Source organism: Pimephales promelas, chromosome 22, assembly GCF_988280905.1.
Source record: "Pimephales promelas chromosome 22, fPimPro1.hap1.1, whole genome shotgun sequence".
NCBI lineage: Eukaryota > Metazoa > Chordata > Actinopteri > Cypriniformes > Leuciscidae > Pimephales > Pimephales promelas.
The window spans coordinates 19,207,529-19,230,158 of record NC_142790.1 but is presented as its reverse complement, the minus strand read 5'-3'; the positions used below and the strand labels follow the sequence as shown (position 1 = coordinate 19,230,158).

Genomic DNA, 22,630 nt, shown 5'->3' with positions numbered 1-22,630 from the left:
ATATTTGTTCATCCTTATTTCCCCCATTTTTACGTTATCTTTGCCATCACCGACACTCACTTAAAGTTAATCTGTAAAAACACTAATTTAATAACGATGTTAAAGGAGCTAAACGCAAGTCTCTGAGTTTTTGCAGAACTACGCCCCCTCTGGCGACAAGCGAAACTGCAACCAGAGCTGTGCGCGTTCATGGAGGAACACACACACACACACACACACACACACACACATACGCACGTTTGCACGAGCTGTTCATAACTAAGGAGCATCAGCCGCACACTGTGCGGCACACATCTTTTGTTACAGTCATAATGAGGTAATACAGTAATAAATCTGCAAGTCATTTAAAATATATGAAAGGAAAGGCATTCGAGTAAATTACACACTTGTGTGAGAGGGGGAAACGGGGGTAGTAGAAAACTTCGGTTTTTGTTTCCATCTATCTCCCTGTGCTTACTGTATCCACTTATGATTGAATTATTATGGAAACACGTTCAGTTATCACTTTGTATAGGACCCGTTTGAGCCCGAGAGCAGACCGGAGATCTCTCCGTTTGTTGAAAGCTTCCCGATGTTGACTCTCGTCTTATTCCAACGCCTGGCACTGGACAGACTGAAGTTTTATTTTCTGTCTCACGTGGAGTTTGCGTTGGGGTTTGTAATGAGCTACAAGCCGGTCTCTTTCCGCGCCATATACAGATTTAATGAAGTGCACGTCACCGAAAGCAACAGATATGAGCTGGATTTTATTAATCATCGGCTAATTTCAAAATCAGCAAAGACAGCAATAAGAGAGATCGGCAACAGAACTGGTAAGATCATTTCATTTCTTTACTTTTAATGAAGATGGTAGTGTTAAGCGTCTGCGACTTACTTTCACTAGGCTAATTCACTTTGATTTGCGATAGATTGCGGCGCTTGATGAAGGGGCTCAGCTCAGCTGCTCAGGTGATGCGCGTCGTCATATATGACTAAAATATCATGACATATAGCTTGGTTTCAACAACCAGATGCATTTACACTTGTCCAGTTTCGTCTGGAATACGGCACAGACCACGTCCTCAATTGGTTTGAGCGATCGAATTCAAATCCGTCTCGAATGCGTTTCGGAGGGCATTTACACCCTGGTCTTTTCATGATCGAATAGCTATCCGATCACAGAAGACACATGAAGTGACCAGGTGTAAACAGCCCCTTTGAATCCATCGTCTACTTTTGTGGAAAGCTGACTAGAGTTGTGTCGCTCGAGTTGTCTTCTCTGATACGGAGAACGGCGGCGAATAGCTACACGAACCTGCCAGACATAGCCAGGCGAGCGTGAACGCGCATGACGTCACGCCCAGTCTCAGATTCGAGCCCGAATCCCTCTTATATATTTTACTGTACAGGGTTATAGAGGCGATCGCAGTGATCAAAGAAGGGCTCATTCAGCCCATCAGGCGATTGTTTAAGCATGTATGGGTTAGAAAACGGCTATTTTTAACATGAAAAGTTGCGCAATGCACCTTTAAGTGTAACCTAATTCTAAATAGCAAATCTCAAAATGAATATTCATTTTAATTAGGGCTGGGCAACGATTAATTGCGATTAATCACATCCAGAATAAAAGTTTGTGTTTACATACTATATGTATGTGTACTGTGTATAATTATTTTTTATATAAACAAATTATACACATGCAAGTATATATTTAAGAAAAATGTGTTATTAATATATCAAATATTAATATTTATGTATATATATATATATATATATATATATATATATATATATACTGTATATACATGCAAATATTTCTTAAATATATACACGCATGTGTGTGTATTTAGATATACTATATAATTATACACACTACACACACATATATTATTTTATTTTTGATGCGATTAATCGTGTTTAATTGTTGCCCGGCCCTAATTTTGTACATTATAATGTGTGTTTCATTTTTAATTATTTTTTTATTTTTTTTTTAATTTGTGTTTCATTTTTAATAATTTTTTTTAAATGCATTTGTATAAATATTTGATTTTAAGTGTTTTTTTAATTAACTAATGTATTAATGATTTAGTGATTTAGGCAGAATAATCCCTAATTTATTTTCTTATTTTTTTTTTGCAGTGCAGGACAGAAGAATCTCACCATGATATGCAGGGTCTTCTTCTTCAGCCAGGGGCCTACGGTGAGTTTCACGGGGTCAAACTGAGAGTCCGGGTCCCTCAGAAACTCTGGCTTCAGTTTGTAGCCACAATTGCCATTAGGATAAAAGAGGGCCTGGTTCAGATCCATCTCTTTACAGGGAGTCTGGAAGTTTAGAGCCACTGTAAACCAATTTGAGGGATAAAAACAGATTAATATTCTAAACAGACTTTCTGAATTGAATTAGACTCGTATTGTGTCATATCACAGTGGGCTTTGCACCTATTTGGCAGCCGGCGTTCCACAAGGGCACCGGATTGTAGTTGGATGAATTGGTTCTGCTGCCGGCTGGGTAGATTCTGCTCAGCTTATCCATGTTGTGATGAATAAATCCCATAGCTTTAAGACATTAGCCAGAGAAATGTGATTTTAAAGTACATCTGACAACATCACTCATATTTTAGGAAAAAAAATATTTCTTTTTTGGTTTCAGGCCCTATAGAGCACTGCAGTGATTTATATTTTTGTAAGCCAACCCGGAGGTTAGCATCACACTGGTTCCCTCCACAAAAACCCAATAGATTATTGGGATTATTGCAGAAAATAATCTCTAATAACAACAAAAGTTTGATTCTAAACAAAATAACTGTAATAAATTAAGCCTAAACAGAATTGCCTGGGTACTGTTGTCTTCCCAGATGTCAAAAACGTCAACATCCACAATGCACTGGGCATGTTGCCATCCAAAGCTACTCCTACCACTCTGCTATGGATACACAAATAGCTCCTTGCTTTAGAAGGAAATACTTCTAAGTAAACTTTTAGTCATGATGGTGTCGACTTGCATTGTTCCTGGGTTTAAGAATTTAAAGGCTAAACATTTAGCGGTAGTAAGTTACTCTCGGTTTCCAACGTCTGGGTAAAGGCTGCAAAAAATGGTAAATACGGTGAGGACGCTGAATGATGAACTGGAAACGTGAAAATATCTTGAGCTTGTGTTAACCACAGACCTTATTTTAGGTATTTAACTGAAAATAAAGAAGGGTGGACTCAGAACCGCTAAAATGCTACTCATTTCCGGGTTTTGGCCAACAAAAATATGTCATTTCTCCAGCAGTCTATTGTGTACCCTTGTACCTGAGCTTTCCGCCAGATTCATTGCTTTGCTCTCCTTGAAAGAGGCCATTTCATAGAAGGCCTGAGTATCTCTTGAGTGGTCAAAGTTGCTGAAATGGACACTCTTGCAGTAGATTACCAGATCTGACAGCTCCTTAGCCAGCTTGATCTTATTGGAAGTCTACAAAGTAATCAAAGATAGATTTTAATTACAGGGTGCAACATATAGTAAATTGCAATGACAAAGGGATGACAAATAAGCAGAACATATCTGTGGTCTAATAATTTGAATAAGGCTTTTGTAGGAATGTCTGTGACAGCTGAGTGTGCCGATTTGAACTCGACCTTATCTACCGCAGATTTGTGAATGCAAATATGCTCCACGGCCCTAAATATACTTCGTGGAGTGTTTTATAAAATGGTTTGAAATAGGACTTTAGATAAGATTAGAAATGAACCTTGTGATTAAATCGATTTAAACCAAATTCTGTGTTGCACTTCCAAACAAAGTCTGGTGAGTAATTGTGCCCTTTTCGCAATTTGTCCTCATATTTGTTGTTTTGCGGGTGTTAATTTTGTAGCATTTGTAATTTTGTAGCACTGACAGCATGTTTTCTAAAACCTCTTCCTGTTTTTATTGGTAGAGCAAAAGCTCTTTGTTAATTTCCAGAGTTCCACTGTATTGATCATGAAAAGCAGTTTGAATGACTGCAGGGTTGTTCAACACACCTTGCCTTTGGGTTTGGGTTCACCCTCTTTCAGTTCGGCAGCCTCGTCTTCCTCCGACACACTGTCCACATCCTCCGAGGTGTTGTTGTTGAAAGCTGCATCCAGTTTGTTCAAACGCTTGCCCTTGACCAGAATACGTCCCTTCAGCTCCTGCAAATGTAAACATGTACTGTAGATGACACAAATATAATCAATTTGAAATTAAAAAATTAAATCTGTTGAAATATGTTCAAATGTGTTCAGTTAAGTAGTGAATAGTGCATTCTTATTGGTAGATGAAACATAATAATAAAAAGTATTTATATATAAAATGTAAAAATATTATAAATAAAATAATTATTGTTATAAATAAATATTATTTAATCAAAAATTATTTTTTTGAACCTTTCAAATGTTTAAAGTCACTTTTTTGGAGAAGAAAATGAATGATTTAGCAAGGAGGCATTCAATTGATTAATAGAGACAATTTAAATTTTTACTAAAAAATCTATTTCTAATAAATGCTGTTCTTTGGAACGTTCTGTTGTTTTCTCATGTTACACTTTATTATACTGTGGCACTGAAGACTGGAGTAATGGCTGCTGAATAATATTCAGCTTTGCCATCACAGGGATAACTACATTTTAAGATACTGTATATTAAATGCAAAACGGTTATTTTAAATTGTAATATTTTTTCACAATATTACTACTAGTAAATAAGCAAATAAATACAGCAAAAAAGAAATTCTTAGAGACTTTTGATAGATAGTGCACAGTATATATTTTTTGCCTTTATTATGACAGGATAGTGTAAGCAGAGATATGAACATGATCTGGTAAGAACCACGAGTCAGAACTTGAATTTGGGTCACCCACAAGTTTGCACCCACTTAACATTTATTCAAAACTCTTTCAATTTTAAAATATAAATTATCATTTCATTTACCAAATGGTTTTTTCAGAGTGACTTAAATTTTTTCAGTGACTAAAAATTTAGAGAAAAAAAGCAAGCATTACTAATTGATCAAATGGAGACACTAATACACTTATAATGAAGAAAAAAAAAACCCAAGGGGTGTGGAATAGGTAGTTTTATGTGAGAAATTCTACATAACCTTCACATACTACAAATGGAACTGAAAGATGATGTTTCTCTTGTAAGTGTGTTTTTTTTGGGTGTATGATTGTTCATGGCTGAGCTGCCCTCAGGCTGAAATATAAGAATCTTCCTTGATTTCCATCCTGCCACAGTTTCATTTCGAGAAACTGGAAGAACTTCTCAGTGCGGGACAAAGCTCAGAGTTGACATGTAATTCGAACAGACAAGCTCATAAACCTAGTGACATCATCAATCAGAGGCGCCTCCCACTCCACAACCAAAATAAGCAACCAGTCTGAACGTGTACTGTTTTGTCATTTGCCTTTGTCAGAATGCAGCTCAAAAGCTCTCTGCATATTTTGGTGAATCATCAGGAAGTGATAAATGGCTACAATCCAAAAAAATTCATCTGCATTCACATAATCAGCTCCACTGATAATCCCTTCCTCTGTCTTGAGCTATTTGAATTTGTGGAAAAAGAAGTAGACAGGAAGTATGCATGGATGATGAGGAAGTCATTTGAGGATAGCGGGGTGTGGTGAAGAGAGTTTTAAAGAGATTTAGCTCTATAAATCTGTTTCTGTTGTCCACCAGGTGGCAATATGCAGAGTTATTTATCATGCAGAGTTGTGTGCTTCTTCTATCATAGCCCTTAACTACACAGTCTTGTACCTTTGTTTTGTTTTGTTTTTTTGGCAATTATCTTTTTTGCTTTTTTGTAGTGATTTTTCACATAGCTGGTCGCTGAACATTTTAACAAAGACCTTTTTGAAAACCCTATAGTAAAATTATACTATAATTATAAGGCCGACATTGCTGAGAGGCTAATAATGCACTCTATAGAATAAGCAGTGCAGCAGGAAACATGCATGTGAAACTGTGTATTTATGGGGTTCTAACCTCAGGTCCTGGAAAAGCACTGGGCATGCTATCCCCCAGTGGTTGAGTGAGCAGAGCGCTGCCCAGGATGGAGGATAAGTGCTGGGCCATGATTTTCTGCTGTGGTATGGTGCAGTGGTTCTCCAAAGACAGGATCACTGGATATTGTGAGGTCTAGCGTAGCAATGAAACACGTTTCATAATCCACAAAACTAATAATATAAGTCATCAAACCATACAATTTGTGTAATTTCACTCACTTTGAAAGCATATTCTTTGATGGCCTTGATGACGTCTTTGAAGAGCACTTTGGATGTGAGCGTGTGGCCGTGATAAATGACCGGCTCACCGTTTTCACCGTCCCAACAATCCAGCTCCACACAGCGGCATCCCTTCGTCAGCGCTCTAAAAGACAACAGCCATTGCTTATGGAGGAATGCTTAATATGCATTGCTGTTGAGAATTCCTGCGTAAATAGACATGTTCGTACTTGATATAGGCTTCTGTGCTGCTAGGCCCCTTCAGCTGGTCCTCCATCAGATAGGTGTTATGGGAAGAGGAAATGAAGTAATGATTGAGCGGTTGGCGCATGTCTTGGTACACTGGTTTGTGGGCGGGGTTAAAGATGGAGCTTTCCTCATGGTTCAGGTACATCAGGAAACCATCTATGCTCATGTGTTTGTTCAGTTTTGCTGGGTAAGTACAAAAACACTGTTTTATACTAACTAACATTTATTGTAAACAAATAAATTCAATTTTTTTTTGATACATCTGCTATTTTGATTGTGTAATTCAGGTTTATCATGATTTTGTTCTTTCAACCTAATTTATATTATATTATATGATACACATTCTCTAATATTAGATTTTAATGATCTTATATATATATAGACCATTTCACAAGATGTAAACAACACTGGTCCAGAAACACTTCCTGTTTCAGTTTGTAACTGTTTTCTTTATTTCACATGTAAAGAAAACATCTTAAAGATGTTTGTTTAACTTTTTGATTCAGTTTTAAATGTTCTGTTGGTTGTATTTTATCCCAGCTTTTATGTAGTGTTAAAAAACCGAAACAGGAAGTGCTTCTGGACCAGTGTTGTTTACATCTTTTGAAATGGCAGAATTATTAGGCAAGTGAATATTTTGACCACATCACCATTTTTATGCATTTTTTCCAACTCCAAGCTGTTTAAACTTGAATGTTTATTGGATTTAAGCATTTCAGGTGATGTGTTTTTTGTGTAATGAGGGAGGGTGTGGCCTAAGGAGATCAACACCCTATATCAGGGTGTGCATAATTATTAGGGAGGTATTTTCCTCGGGTAAATTGGGCCAAAAAAGAGATTTATCTGACTTTAAAAAGTCAAAAATTGTAAAAAAAAAAAAAAAAAAAAAAAAAGTCTTTCAGAGGGATACAGCACTCTTGAAACCATCAAATGTTCAAATGTTTTGTTTCATTTTGCTTTTACAACAATTGTGCACACATCACTTTTACTTCCTTAAATATCCAGGATTGAGGTTTATTAACATTTTGGATTGGCTGAAAGCACCGTAGTTGTTCAAGAATACAATTAATCCTCAAACACAACTTGCCTAATAATTGTGCACACAATGTGTGTGTGTGTGTGTGTGTAAATATATACATAGCATAGAGTATTATATTATGTAAAATATTATAATAGTGCAATATTGTGAATACTGTGTTATCTGATGTATTCTACTGGTAATTTGTGTGCCATTACCCATTTCATCCAACTCAAATTTATCGATAAGCTTATGTGCATAATCCAAAGAAACCGGCTCCCTCTGCTCAGTATGAAGGAAGTTCAAAAGGTCGTCGGAGCTCATCTGTCCGTTAGTATGAGCATACTTTCCAAATATCACATCAACTTCCTGACGGTGAGTCAGCAAATTGTAGAAGTTCTTAATTTCGGATCCCTCCAGAGTGCCTGAATGTGATGTGTCACATTTCTGCAATATATTAAATAATACAAAATAAAACAGTTCTTGAGGACCTACAACATTTTCTTTTTTAAATTACAGCATTTTAGACATCTATGAATTGCTTTATGATTTGTCTCTCACCTTGAAGAGCGCCTCAGCGTGATCTTCGTCCACCACAATGTTGATCTGACGTAGGAAATGCTTCAACTCCTTCAAGTTCATTTTGTTGTCTGCGTTCTTGTCTGCCTTGCGCATGCAGTCATAGATCCAGCTTTTTGTCTGATGTAAGGACTGAATATTAAACGCTCAAAATATTTAATATATATATGTTTTTTGAGCCAGAAATTTTCCAATTAAAAAAATGTAAATATAAATGTGTTAGGCTACTTTATTACAACCATACAAATAAGTTCAGAGACCAGGCTTTGGAGAATAGATGTTAAAGGATACTGTTCGCTGTTCTGTAGGCGGTTGAGGTTGCCCATGCTGTTGATGACCTTCTCCAGACCGCTGACCCAATGCTTGGCCTCCTCTTTAGATGAGGCTATCAAGTCTAGGTTGCTCCGTCGACCCTTGAAGACGATGGAGAAGCAACGGTCCTCCACTGAAGACTCAGTGTACTTCTGCATCCCTTCAGTCTGACGCCCATACCGCACAGAATGAATGTCCCCGAGGCTGACTGTAAAAATGGCAAGAGATTTTTAATTATTACTCATTTTTGAGTCCGAATTTGAAATAACATTTTGAACCTTTTATGAATAAAACTGCAATTCACAAGAAATCTTTGTTAGTCTGTTCTGTTGGCAGACTGACGAGCAGTGACTTATAACATAACTACAGCCTGAAGCCTTAGAAACAAATTATTTCTGAGACCCATGTGATAAGCAGGTCTGAACATGAACAAGAATATATGAGTGTATTTTGACACCTCTAAACCACTATGTTGTGATATAGCACAAGATTTCATGTTCAAGATCTCGTGTGTTACACAGCACGTTTGAGCTTCCACAAGAACCAATGAGGTTCATTGTCATTATACACAGAGCGTTTGAGCTTCAGCAAGAAACAATGAGGTTCATTCTCGTGTTTCGCAGTACGTTTGAGCTTCAGAAAGAACCAATGAGGTTCATTCTCGTGTTTCGCAGCACGTTTGAGCTTCAGAAAGAACCAATGAGGTTCATTCTCGCGTTACACTGCACGTTTGAGCTTCAGCAAGAACCAATGAGGTTCATTCTCGCGTTACGCAGCACGTTCGAGCTTCAGAAAGAACCAATGAGGTTCATTCTCGTGTTACGCAGTACGTTTGAGCTTCAGCAAGAACCAATGAGGTTCATTCTCGTGTTACGCAGTACGTTTGAGCTTCAGCAAGAACCAATGAGGTTCATTCTCGTGTTTCGCAGCACGTTTGAGCTTCAGAAAGAACCAATGAGGTTCATTCTCGTATTTTGCAGCACGTTTGAGCTTCAGAAAGAACCAATGAGGTTCATTCTCGTGTTACGCTGCACGTTTGAGCTTCAGCAAGAACCAATGAGTAGTCTATATGTGGAGCATTTTTATCATTGATGGATACACTTTTTGGGCTTCAAATTTTCTTCAGTCATTCACTGCCATTATAAAGTTTGGAAGAGCCAGGCCATTTTTTAATACAACTCTGACTGTATTAGACTGAAAGTCATATCTACTAAGATAACTCGAGGGAGAGTAAATCGTGGGATAATTTTCATTTTTGGGTGAACTATCCCTTTAAAGTCATACATAATTCTTTTGAAAATACCTGACAGTTTGAGATAAACAGAGATATATTATAGCTATTATGTGTTTGTCTTCATGTTTCATCAGTCAAAACATCACTATTTGCATGTTATTATATCCGTAAAGGCATTTCCTGAAATGCCTAATACTTTTATGCATCAGTACTGGGCCTTCAGTATGAATGAAACAGATGACAAGAGAGTGTTTAGCGCTCCATTTCGCTATCATCTCCCCATTTTGGGTAAAAATAGAAAAATAATAAAGTACTTTGTAATGCAATTACTTGAGTAGTTTTTAAGCAAACTACTTATTTACTCTTACTTGAGTCATATTATAATTCAGTACTTCTACTTGTACTCAAGTAAATTATTACTTAAGTAGCAATACTTTTACTTAAGTACAATTTGTCAGTACTCTTTCCACCACTGCATTATACGCAGCACGTTTGAGCTTCAGCAAGAACCAATGAGGTTCTTTCTTGTGTTACGCAGTATATTTGAGCTTCAACACGAAACAATGAGGTTCATTCTCATGATACGCAGTATATTTGAGCTTCAGCAAGAACCAATGAGGTTCATTCTCATTATACGCAGCACGTTTGAGATTCAGCAAGAACCAATGAGGTTCATTCTCGTGTTACGCAGCACATTTGAGCTTCAACAAGAACCAATGAGGTTCATTCTCGTGATATGCAACACGTTTGAGCTTCAGCAAGAACCAATGAGGTTCATTCTCGTGATATGCAACACGTTTGAGCTTCAGCAAGAACCAATGAGGTTCATTCTCGTGATATGCAACACGTTTGAGCTTCAGCAAGAACCTCATTGGTTAAGTAAAAAAACTAAAATTGGATTTTCTTGTAAAACATACTCCAATAATAAGTATGTATATATTTTTCATTATATTTGGTCATTTATATGTATTTTTTCATTTTATTTAATAAGTTATAAGTTTCAATCATCATCTGCCTATTTAAGCCCTGAGTTCTCCTCAGTTCTTTGTTCTCGTTTGGTGATGGTTGTTGTGTTTGTAAATGATGACAGAATTTTCTTTTCTGGGCAAACTATCCTTTTAACTCCAGAGGTATGAATAATCAATAAATCTTGGCTAAGCACTGCTGTGTGAAAGACAATTTATTGCAGGCATCACGTCAGATACTGATAAGAAGGTGATAAGCTCAAAAGTGTCGTCCCCTTTGAAGGTTAGTGAATGTGCTTGGCAAACACAGCTGTACAATCACTCTCCTCCTATGACCTCTGCCGTTTAATCCCAGTGTAAAACAAATACAGGGACAAACTAGATCATGTGTATTGTGCAGAAGTTAAGAAGTTAATGAATGGAAGAGTTCAGAAGTAATCCTCAGCAAAACACATACACACAGACAGGGGGAACCCAAACATACTGTACATGTACTGTAGGTGGCTATCAGCCTCAACTGTTCCCACAGTGTTCATAGGAGAAATGTGTGAACAGAACTGAGTCAACTTTTTAGTTAGAGCTTTAATTGACCTTTCTGTGTGCAAATACATCAATAAACTGCTCTACCTGGAAGTGAGATCTCTCCAGCAATCAATTTGTGATCCCAAATAAAACAATTAGACACAATAGATGGCTTACTGTGAGGAATCAGCAGATCAGGGTTTGTTTGTGTGTACTCAGCCGACTGGAACAAAGCAAATACAAGCTACTTTCCATGAATATAGTACAATTGGTGACGCATGACAAAACAGTAAAGAATCCTTTTTTTGTGAGGTCTATTAGACATATTAGACAAAAACAAAAGTATTATTAGTCTAACATAAAAAGTAGCTATAGTTTTAAAAACATAATGGGCCCTATTTTAACGGTAAGCGCATGGCACAAGTGCACTTAGGGCTTGTCTGAATCCACTTTTGCTAGTTTAACGTCAAGAAAAACGGTCGGCACACCAACGCATGGCCTAAAAGGGTTGTCCCTATTCTCCTAATGAGTAATGGGTGTGTTTTGGGGCGTAACATGCAGAAAACCAATCAGAGTCTCATCTCCCATTCCATTTAAAAGCCAGTTTCTAATACAACATTCATCTTTAACTTAATGTAATACTTTTATTTTGAATATTTGGCATGTTTGTGTGCTGCTGCGCGTCCCTGTGTGTCTAAAAAGGGAGTGTACCCGCGTTGTGGACCAGCCTATATAGGCGCATATTTCTAACACCTCTTTAAATAACAAAAATATTATTATACCATTGACTTTAGACCAAGTTTTTGCTGGTCAATGGCACAGTCTATTTCAGTTGCCTCAAAATAGCAATGCATCAAGAATGCGCCTGAACACACCTCATTTTCAGACCAGCACGCCCATGGGCGCACAAATGGGTGCAGATGCACTTGCTATTTAAACAATGTGGCGCAGGACGTGAAAATAATAACTGCGTCGGGCTGACACTAGCAAAAACACTTGCGTCGTGCCTGGTGCTGCATTGCACCAGCTATGTGATAGGGCCCCAACTGTCCGTAAAAACGTAATTCTCGAGTACACACTTCAGTTTCATGCGTATTTGGCGTGCTGTCCGGGGGGAGGGCTCCGAACTCCAGTGTACACAATCCCAAATAAATTCTTGATGTTAAATTGATATTTAATTAATTGTAGTAAAAACTAATTTAAATTATTAACCAATTTATTAAATTATTTAATTATAATTGATTAAAATCATGGGCAGTCCTGTTACCCATTCTAGTGTAGTTATTTTTTATTTAATTTTGCAGAATTTGTCTTTTTATTTAAGATGTTTATTGCTAGAAATGACAATCACAAGTTTTAAAACTGTTTAGTTCATACTAAAAAAAGGTTAAGCACTTTCTAGCATTGTCCATTTGATGAAAAAGAAGAAGAAAAAACTTCACACAGTAATTTGTACAATATTTGTGGAAAGTTCTGGAAAAAACACAGCTGGAGATAATCTGCTGTTTTAGATCTGGTGCATGCTCACAAATAATAAATGAAATGTTACAAAATGTGGGGTCTGTAGGAGAACAATTTAGATATAACACCCAATCTCAAGTGAACTGCTGAAAGAAAGCAGTGTCAAAGGCAAGTCTAGCATCCTTCAGATTCCATTCAAACAAGCTGACAGAAAGGAAACATTGTGCTTGGCCACAATCTGACCTGCTATTGTCAGATTTCATCAGATTATTACAAATTCATCAATTGTTTATAGTTTCTGAAACAAAAACATTTTTCTTAATAATTGCACCAACATTTTTTTTTTAAAGTGGATCATTTTCTTCATGTTGCAATCTTTTTTCTTATCACAATTTACTGTAGCGATGATGCAGAAATTTCACACTTCAACTTTAAAAATGATAGTTCATTTCTTTTGCATTCATGTCACATCATTGGTTTATAGTTTTTCTAATAACCACAAGGCTATATATCTGGTTGTTAAACCACATCCAGTGAGGTACTCTCTTTCTTGATTCCTTACACACAGAGGAGAAAGTTTAATTCTCAGAGCAACCTGATTTTAGATATAATTCATGAGAGGAATGAACAAGGCATAAGTTGAATACTTACTGTAAAATAACAATAGAAGTGATTAACCCTTAGCAAGTCACACATACCAGGCTAAAGTTTGGAATAATTAAGGTTTTGTTTTAAATGTTTTGAAAATACGTCTTATATTCACCAAGCATTAGTTCACTGGATTCATTTGATCAAAAACACAGTAAAAACAGTAATATTATGAAATACTATTACAAATTAAAATAACTACTTTCTATTTGAATATATTTTAAAGTGTAATTTCATTACACAGTCTTTAGTGTCACATGACCCTTCAGAAATCATTCTAATATGCTGATTTGATGCTTAAGAAAGATTTCTCATAATTATTATTAATCTAGAAAACTATTTTGCTGGAAAAGTTTATGGAAAACGTTTAATATACTGAAAACATTAAAAGGTTTGGGGAAAATAAAATTAAAATAATAATAATTTTATTTAAAAAAAAAGACTAAATTGATCAAAAGTGACAGTAAACACATTTATAATGATACAAAAGATTGTTATTTCAAATAAAAAGAGTTGTTTTGAGCTTTCTATTCATCAGAGAATCCTGAAAAGCAAAAACTGTTTTCTGGATTTATAATGAGAACCATTTTTTATAATTGAGCACCAAATTTGCATATTAAAGTTCTTTCTGAAGGATCAAGTGACATTGAAGAGTGAAGACTGAAGTAATGATGCTGAAAATTCATTAACATCACACGAAATAAATTACATTTTAAAATATATTCATAAAAAAATCATAATGTTGCTGTTTTACTGTATTTTTGATCAAATAAATGCAGCCTTGCTGAGCATAATTTATTTTATTTTTTTAAGTGTATATATTTGGGCACTTTGTAGACTGATTTAGCCACATGTGACCTCTGTTAAAAGTTACAGTGGTGGGAGTGTGACCATGTGACCTTATTATGTTCTGCTGGAGGGGGGGATAAACATGAAAAACAGGGGCAAAATCTGCTCATTGTACATATAATCACACATATAAGCACACAGGACTGCAGCTATTATCATGGAGACAAGACTGAGTTAGATGTTTTACTTAACTTGTCAATAGGGTTTAAGAGAAAAAAATAGCCATTGTCTTATTTCTGGATAGTTTTACAGTGGGTAGGGCCGCATCAGCACTAGTATTTGATAAAAACCATCTGTTATGTTTCCTCTGTTTCGTTCCCACCCCTGTAAGTCCATTTAACTTGAGATAAACTTGGCACCATTACTATAAGATAATAACAACCTCATTTCCTGTGCTTAAAAACATGAAACCCTTGTCTTTAAACCATTAACAACATAAGTATTATGCTCCAATTACAAGTCCCTGAATCATCCTCTAATGTTTCAATACTTATATTGAGCCATTTTCCAAGCATTCTGTCATCATTTATGTCATTCTTTTGAGAACATAAAAAGAGGCCGAAGCGCCCCCGCTGCATGTGCAATCCATCTAATCATCATTCCTGGCCAATGGAAGTAAGAACCTGTCAAAACACCCGACTAATGGGTGAAAATATCATGTGAGCAGGACCAGAGGGTTCCCCTGCTGATATCTGGTGTTTTAACTAGAATCCTTTGATTTTGTTTGGTCCTGGTTTCCTCACTCACGCACATGCAGGACATAGTGGAGGCAGCCACGTTCTGGCAGATAGCACATAAAGAGGCCTGATCTGAGGCCTTTGGCCAGGAGGAACCAGGCCGCCGGAAGCTTTGAGGGACAGAGGTCTCTGGACAACATGTGGAAAACAGATTTAAGATCACCACAACATTTCGTTCCGCTTCTCTCCGGTCATTTTGTCCGAGATGTTTCCTTTCCGCCCAAATCAAAGCCTTTTCTGGCCTTACAGATGTTCAAAATGTTTGTGGGGGAAGGTGAAGGACGGGTCTAACTATGTATTTACAGCTCTGGGACACTATAAAGATGAATTTACAGGAGAGCCATTTGATGTGAGGCTTGCTGAAATCAGCATGAGGTCATTTATTATCAGGAAATTAAATTAAATTAAAGCCAAGGTTATCTGATTACTGTGTATCAAGCAACAGTTTTTTATATAATAATGTATTTGTATTGATATATATATATATATATATATATATATATATGTTGTTCAAACGTTTAGTATACTTTTTTATGTTTTTGAAAGAAGTGATCCAAAATACAGTAAAAACAGTAATACAGTGAAATATTATTACAATTTTAAATTTCTAACTTTTATATTGAATGTATTTTAAAATATAACTTATTTCTGTGATCGAAGGCTGAATTTTCAGCATCATTTCTCCAGTCTTCAGTGTCACATGATCCTTCAGAAATCATTCTAGAAAGGTTTTTTTTTTTTTTTTTTTCAAAATCGCTGAATGTTTTGGCAGCTCAGTTATGTTTTTCATAGTCCATCAAGCTCTATTATCAAAATCTGATTTTTCATGATATGAAAAAAACCTTCTCTCCCCATCTCTCTCAAACAGACTCTGAACTCAAAAAAGGGACAGCATTAATACTTACAGCTGGAGTCTTTCTTGAATTTCTTCTTGGTCTGTAGCCACACGGTCTTGCAATCTTCGGACAGCTGAAAGAAGCGGGTCTTCCTCCATGTGTTAGACTTCACCTTTATAAGGTCTCCACCTTTCAGCAAAAACTGCAGGTCCGGGTCTCCCTGCAAACCTGAAGTTCAAGCAAGTATCAAGTTCATGCGTCCATGAAAATAGGTTTCACAAAGGTCATAAAATGCTCAAAGTCCACTGTCAAAGTATCTCAATTTAAGTATTTTTGGAAGCTCAAATATAAAGACCATGCCACAAGCTGGCCTCAGTGGTGAGTCATGCATAGATCAAAAGCTATTTAAAAATATTATATAAATGTTTGCAATTATGCTAATGACTGGACACACCTCTCTCCAGACTAAAGAAAAACGATCTTGCACAATTTAGTTTTCCTGAAGGTCAAAACCGGCTGGGTGAGTTACATGCATGGTATAGGTTACCAAGACCATTTTCTTTGAATCTCTTTCATGCTGTATACTGTATATCTAAACATTGTAAAGTTTAAATCATTGAGTTTTACTTCAATGAAAGTGTGTTAATCCATTCCAGGTAGGTTTGATAGTACATTTCTTTAAATTGCACAATAGTGCTTAGCTTTCAATAGTTTCAGTATTAGTATTAGGTCCATCATTGTGCTTTGTTTATATTCAGTTCATACAGTACATTGATTTTTTTTCTCTTCATTAAAATATCCTAAATACTCATTAAAGTATGCTAAATACTCATAGTCTGAAAGATAACATTGACACATACTGACCACATGCATTCACACACACAACACTTTTTCCATTTTGCAATGATATTGTGGTTATCTTTGTCTTGTTGAAACCACAAACCCACAGTGCAATAAAATAATTTGCATCCCTCACAATGATTACAACACTGTGAATATAAATATAACTATAGGCTGCATAGTATATATGTGTGTGTGCATATATATATATATATATATATACATACATACATACACACATACAGTGGCCAAAAGTAATGTCTGGAGAGGATATTTGTTTTAATAACCCTATACAATTGATTAAACAATCAAAACATAAGGTAAAATATTTTATATTTTGTTTAATATTCTTGAGGGAAAAACAAACCACTAAACTTGGGCCCCGTTTACCTGAAGGGAAAATGCAGATATCTCCCTGCGGTTTGGCCTCTCATTTAAAAAAACCTTCTGTTTTTTTCCCGGGCGTGGATATTTGTTTCTAAATACACCGGTTGTGCCCTGGTTGTCAAAGTTGTCTTCATGTTATGTGTCTTTATTAGTTCATCTGTAGCACCTGTCTTGTCAATCATCACCTGTTTCACTTTGATTTTTAATGAGAATGAAAGCGAGGCTGTGAGGGATAGACTTGCATCTCTTCAATGGGCTGTATTGTTATTTAATGTGTTTTCGGATTGTTCTGCTCATGAAACACTGGAAAAATATCTTTCTAAGAAATGTCAGTTGGCAAAAAACTCCCGACAATGTAAGCTGTGAAAAATTGTAAGTAATCTAGCCGCTTTATTCAGCTTTTTACATCGGTTGCCATTGGAAACACGGTAAGTCTATCCCTCACAGCCTCACTTTCATACCTGTCATGGCGCTGCTTTGAATAAGGTCTATTAATCAATTCATCAGTCTCTGTATTTAGTTCCCTTCAGTTCAGTCAGTCCTTGTTGTTTGTGTTTAGAGTATGTTTGTGTGCCATCCTGCCTGCCATCCTGCCTGCCATCCTGTCTGCCATCTTGCCTGCCATCCTGCCTGTACCTGTGAGTAAACTTCCAAGTAAAGTATTTGTATATAGACGATTTCATCAGACGCGTTGCCATGGTGATGAGCTGGCCCAAAGTTAACTTCCGTTCTGTTCGTTTACTGGATAATATGGCAATTGACTACAAATGCATGCAGTGAAAGTTAAGGTGATGAGCAGGTTGTTGAGCTGTGGGGTGCAACCTGGCCTAGGGCGCAAACGCAATTTTTAAAAATAAAAATGCCAAGGTTTCCTATGAGGCAGACGGCGGTATTAAAAGGTATGTTTATCTGAGTGATAACCGGTACAGTGTTTCCCATACATTTATTGGTGGCAGCCCACCACATTATCAGCGCTGACCGCCACATATTGATTTCCGTGTTTTTAACAATTTAAGATGGGAAAAGTTGTAATTGACTGCAGAGTTGCGTGCATATTCGCACGCGCTCTCTCTCTCGCTAACACATTGACAGCGGACCAGTCTGTGTATTGAATGGTCAGCGCTGCACAGATCCATCCAACATGCTGTCAATGTGGAGACCCACCTTAAAAAAAGGTTAGCAAGCGGTTAGCGAGCTATGTTAACCTTATCAAACCCCGCCGTCGCGCTCGCCACAGTTTTTTTTAACACTGCGGTAAATCAGACACGTCGGTAGAAAAACATCTTGTCTCCAATTTTTGTTAAACGGGTCTGGTAGTGTCACATTTCAGTTTGGCCAGGTAACATTTATTTTCTTTGACTGGCAAGAAATACCAGCTACTAGGTTATTTACTTGTTATGGATTGAAGTTAAATTTGGGCCAGATTAATGCACATGCGCAGTACCGTTTGTTTATGTTGTCACTGCTGAAAGCGGAGCCTTTGGATTTTGAGTCTTGTTCAACCCACACCACACCGTGACAGAACACACGACAGCCCTGAAATGGAGAATGGGGTAAAATTATCGTCCTGACTCCTGGCCTAGGAGAGCCAAAATCTTTTAGCCTTCACCCTAGGCATTTTGCCGGATTGCTCTCTGTGGTGTGTGTGGATGCATGTCAATGTTGCAATAAAAGATCAGTCTTTCCATTAAATGTTTCTACTTGAATTTGGAACGATTAAATATTGCAGATAATAACATCCTGATGAGATGCAAAGCTGTTGTCCTGCAGCTTTCATAGTAATAATTGGCCCATTTGACTTGTATGAACCCAAGGGTGTGGGCAAACCACAACATTGCTGACATTTTTTTCATGAGCTCTTGCCACAGAGGCTGTTTATGAGGCTCTGGCTGCACTCAAGCAGAAGGCGGAGAAATGAGGAAAAATCTGGCCTCCACATACTTTGAAATGGAGCTGAACGTATTTGTGTGTGTGTGTGTGTGTGCTGAGAAGATTCCCGATGTTTACTCAGAAAGCTCTGTGCGTGTGTGGTTTTATGTTTATGACTGATGCTATTGCAGTCTTAAAAAAAGTGGGGTATTTTACATTTAGGAAAATGTTTCAGGCTTTTCATCTCAACATTCGAATCACACTCCAGAAGTATTTGCAAACTTAGATGTTGCTAAGTTCAAATACTCTTCTGACTTGTCATTATGACCCTCAAAAAACATGATGGTAACAGGGCTAGTGCACGAAGTCAGTGTATTTCAGCTGTGCCAGTGCTAGAATTAAAGCCGGAAAGATCTGTAATACCTTCAGAAAGCTATCCGTTAATATTCCCATTCATTTTCGATGACGGTTTAAACAGGGAAACAGGGAAAGATGTATTAGTCAAGATTTTATGGGCCCTTCAAAACAAGACTATACTGTATACAACAATGAAATATTTTAACAATATATGTTGCTTTCAAAAACGTTTAGTCAACAGTACACAGTTCATTTACAGTTCAAGAAAGCAGCCAGATGGTGTAGTTATAGAATCACTGACCATTTACAGTAAAACGTTTGTGAGTCATATACAGCTGACTAAAGAAATTGTGCAACTCAGCATGTGTGTAACAAATAAAAAAATTCCAAGAGTCTTCTTCTTACCTTGCTTGAATTGAAACCTCAATGGTGTACTTTCACCAAAGATTTAGAATTTAATGCACAAGTTGAAAGGAACATTTTTAAGATGCATTTATTCATTATTATTATTCTTTTTGGAGGTTGAGCGATCCTGGAACCTGTCCACTTTGTGCCCCAAAATCCTACCTTGTGTAATCAAGCATGTTAGCCATCATTATTTAATCATTTTAGGCCCATTCCTCTTCCAATATATAAAATTACTACACATTTTTTTGTTAAAACTTACTTTCAATCTAGTCAGATTCAGATGTTTATATGGCAATTATTAACAAGTCATTACATGATTTAAATGAGTTTTAATTAATTAAATAATTAATTTAATAATTTAAAGCGTTTAAACAAAATGCACATAATTTGTTAAAGTAGCCTCAACATAAATTGTGTTATTAATTTAACACATTCTTTTTGAGGGTGATGAATGCTAAATATATCCACCACAAATTCTTTTGGATCAAACTAAATTTAATTAAAATTTTTCTACATTATAATTTATGATTATTAAAATATATGTAAACCAAGCAACTGAAGCATTCAAAATAGGCCTACATTTAGTTTCAGGGCACAATTAAATGATGGTCGTAATGCTGATTTGTTTTGGTGCTAGACTACTCTTCAAGGCAGTTTTCCATTTAACTAGATGGAGATTATTTCCATCTGGGAACAGAAAGAAAAGTGAAAAACGAATCTTTATACACAACTAGTCAATCTTGATGTTGCATCAATGGAACGTATAGCAAACAGTTGTACGATTAAATGTGATAAGTCAACCCCCCCAAAAAACGCCCATTCTTGGAACAGTTTTGTAATCCTACACTCAACAAAACAAATCTTCTCTGCTCCATTTGGCTGGAATTTAATTAAACACCACACTCCAAAACAACATTAAGCAGAATGGGATGATCTCCTTGACCCATTCCTCATCCCAAACATGAAAGTAAATCATACAGTGCTCATCTTTTAAGAAATATGCAGTTATAACTCCCCTCAAAAGCCAGCTTCACTGAATCCATAGTCATCATCATGGTGTATATTTTAAATGCTCTTAATGTTTTAAATGCTTTTAATACTTCATATTTAGAGTGAAGTGTCTTACAGAAACAAAACGTCACACCCATTGACTTGTGCAATATGTTGCAGAGATTGGTTGATATTGACAATGACGGACACATCTAAACAGTGTATGCGTTCCATAAACAATAGCCTACTATTTCAAAATGCTATTTTACCAACCTTGCACAGCCACTTACACACTTTTTAGAACATTTATAAATGGTCAGTGAGTTCTCTTAACGTTTTACACACGGTTTAAATGACATCCCATTGGTTTAGTTTTACAGTAACAAGTGGGGAAAAATAGAAACATGCCATTTTTAAGAAACATACTTTCTGAAACTAGAGCCAGAAAAGTTCACAGCTCTCGTGGAGTTTAAGTCCACGGAGGGATTTTTAACGCACGACGACCCGACATGCGACACCCACCTATGCGTTTCCCATTCTCGTGCGCCACGTTCTTGCACCGCTCTTGATAAACGAACTCCTGCGATATCGTCCTTTTGCACGGCTTACGCCCACAGGACATTGTGGAATTCCTCTACGGGGTCCTGTAATCGACTCACTTTTGGTTGAAAAATAACACGACGGGAGAAAGCCATGACGTTTGCAAGTCTCTTTCTATGGGGCGGGTTCTAAACCTGCAAAAATCCTATTGTTTTTGTTCCAATTCACTTTCTATATATGCGTGTATTTCAGTTTCGCACTGACACTATGGCATTCAAATATAACACAAAATAAAAAGAGATAATAGCCTATGTAATCTGTTTATACGTCTATTGGGGACTCTTTAAACAAGTGTTTTTTTTTTACATTCTCCAAACAGGTTAGCGTGGTGTAACCTAGACTTTAAAGCAGGGTGTAACCTGATTTTGCTTGTTGCCTTCTCTCTAGTGTTTCGCTCACGGAAAAATGGTAGTTTCGAATGAATCATTCTCGTTCACTTCCATGTTTGACTCGTAAACTTCGCTGAACTTTCCTCCTTTTTAAAGAGCAGGATTGCTGACTAGCGCGAACCAATCGCAACCCAGTGCTTGAGCATTAGACGGACCGATTAACGAGACAAGACTCATACTGAGCTTTACATGCTGGATATGCTGTGCATCTGCTGGACAGAATGATAGGCGACCTGTCTAACACATTAATTTCTGCTTTTCATTCAAACGGATGCCGCAGAACAATTTTGAATGAACGTGAAAGCAGTTAGTAAAACTCAAAATGCAAAGCTATTGCTTTTTTAATAGCTTTATTAAAGTCATATCTAGCAGCTGGCGAAATCTATTTGTTGTCACTCATGTCCTTTTGATGCTTACATGGTATGGAAATTCTTAAAGAATTTTTAAATCTGCATTCTTAAAATTCTAAAAGATTTCAAATCGTTTAGTGAACCGGTTCGAAAGTAGCCAATGAATCACTAGTTCAAACGTAATTTGGGATAGGGCGCCTTCTTGTGGTTAAACTCATTAGTCGACATAGTCATTCGCACTTTCACAGGCTAAAAAGGGTTCTAAGAAAAAGGTAGGCTTCATAAAACTTTATTATTATTATTATTAGCTATTATTATTATTATTATTATTTATTTTTTTTGTAACTGGCATTGACATGGTTTTATTGTGAACTCACACTCGTCTTAAACTCATTGCATAGCCTAGCTACAAAGTTCAGAGATGTTTCACAAAAGAGTAAAATGTTACATATAAAAATGAAAGATAGCCTACTATAAATAATGCAACACTTCCACTGACTGCGGAAAGAGTAATGCAAACAAAATGCAATTAAAATCAGTGGTGTTTATAGCAATTGTTAATAGCCTCCTGACACTTCAATCAAATGTGAACTTCTCACGCTGAGGCTAAACATGAAATCACTGCAAAACTTACCGATTTTGCCGGTATTTCCATTGAGTTCCATTTTTTTTCGTTACTTATTTATTTAGCTTTTCTTCCTTTCCTTCTTTCAGTTGGTGTATATCCAAGTTGGACAAGACGTTTTGTGTCCCGAAGTCACCCAGAGCCTGACTGGGTTGAGCGTCCTAAACCGTGTCCTAAACATCCACTGATGACTCTGTGGAACCCG

General features: G+C 36.7%; 1 protein-coding gene across 3 annotated transcripts in view; it reads right to left on the bottom strand.

Moving 5' to 3' along the window:
- Window positions 1-22,630, bottom strand: part of plcd1a (phospholipase C, delta 1a) — a 25,152-nt gene extending 2,522 nt beyond the window's left edge. Inside the window, exons 1-12 of one of the 3 annotated variants that reach the window (XM_039666944.2) lie at window positions 22,435-22,630; window positions 15,680-15,838; window positions 8,338-8,566; window positions 8,029-8,158; window positions 7,686-7,914; window positions 6,431-6,632; window positions 6,201-6,345; window positions 5,962-6,114; window positions 3,982-4,131; window positions 3,274-3,433; window positions 2,419-2,535; window positions 2,140-2,318 (exon numbers count right to left, since the gene is read on the bottom strand). In XM_039666944.2, the coding sequence (XP_039522878.2) occupies window positions 2,140-2,318; window positions 2,419-2,535; window positions 3,274-3,433; window positions 3,982-4,131; window positions 5,962-6,114; window positions 6,201-6,345; window positions 6,431-6,632; window positions 7,686-7,914; window positions 8,029-8,158; window positions 8,338-8,566; window positions 15,680-15,838; window positions 22,435-22,465 (1,884 nt within the window). In that variant the 5' untranslated portion in view covers window positions 22,466-22,630. Of the gene's footprint in view, window positions 1-2,139; window positions 2,319-2,418; window positions 2,536-3,273; window positions 3,434-3,981; window positions 4,132-5,961; window positions 6,115-6,200; window positions 6,346-6,430; window positions 6,633-7,685; window positions 7,915-8,028; window positions 8,159-8,337; window positions 8,567-15,679; window positions 15,839-18,281; window positions 18,383-20,983; window positions 21,261-22,434 lie in introns of those variants that run through there. The other 2 variants (XM_039666943.2, XM_089125467.1) reach the window with 2 other exon arrangements.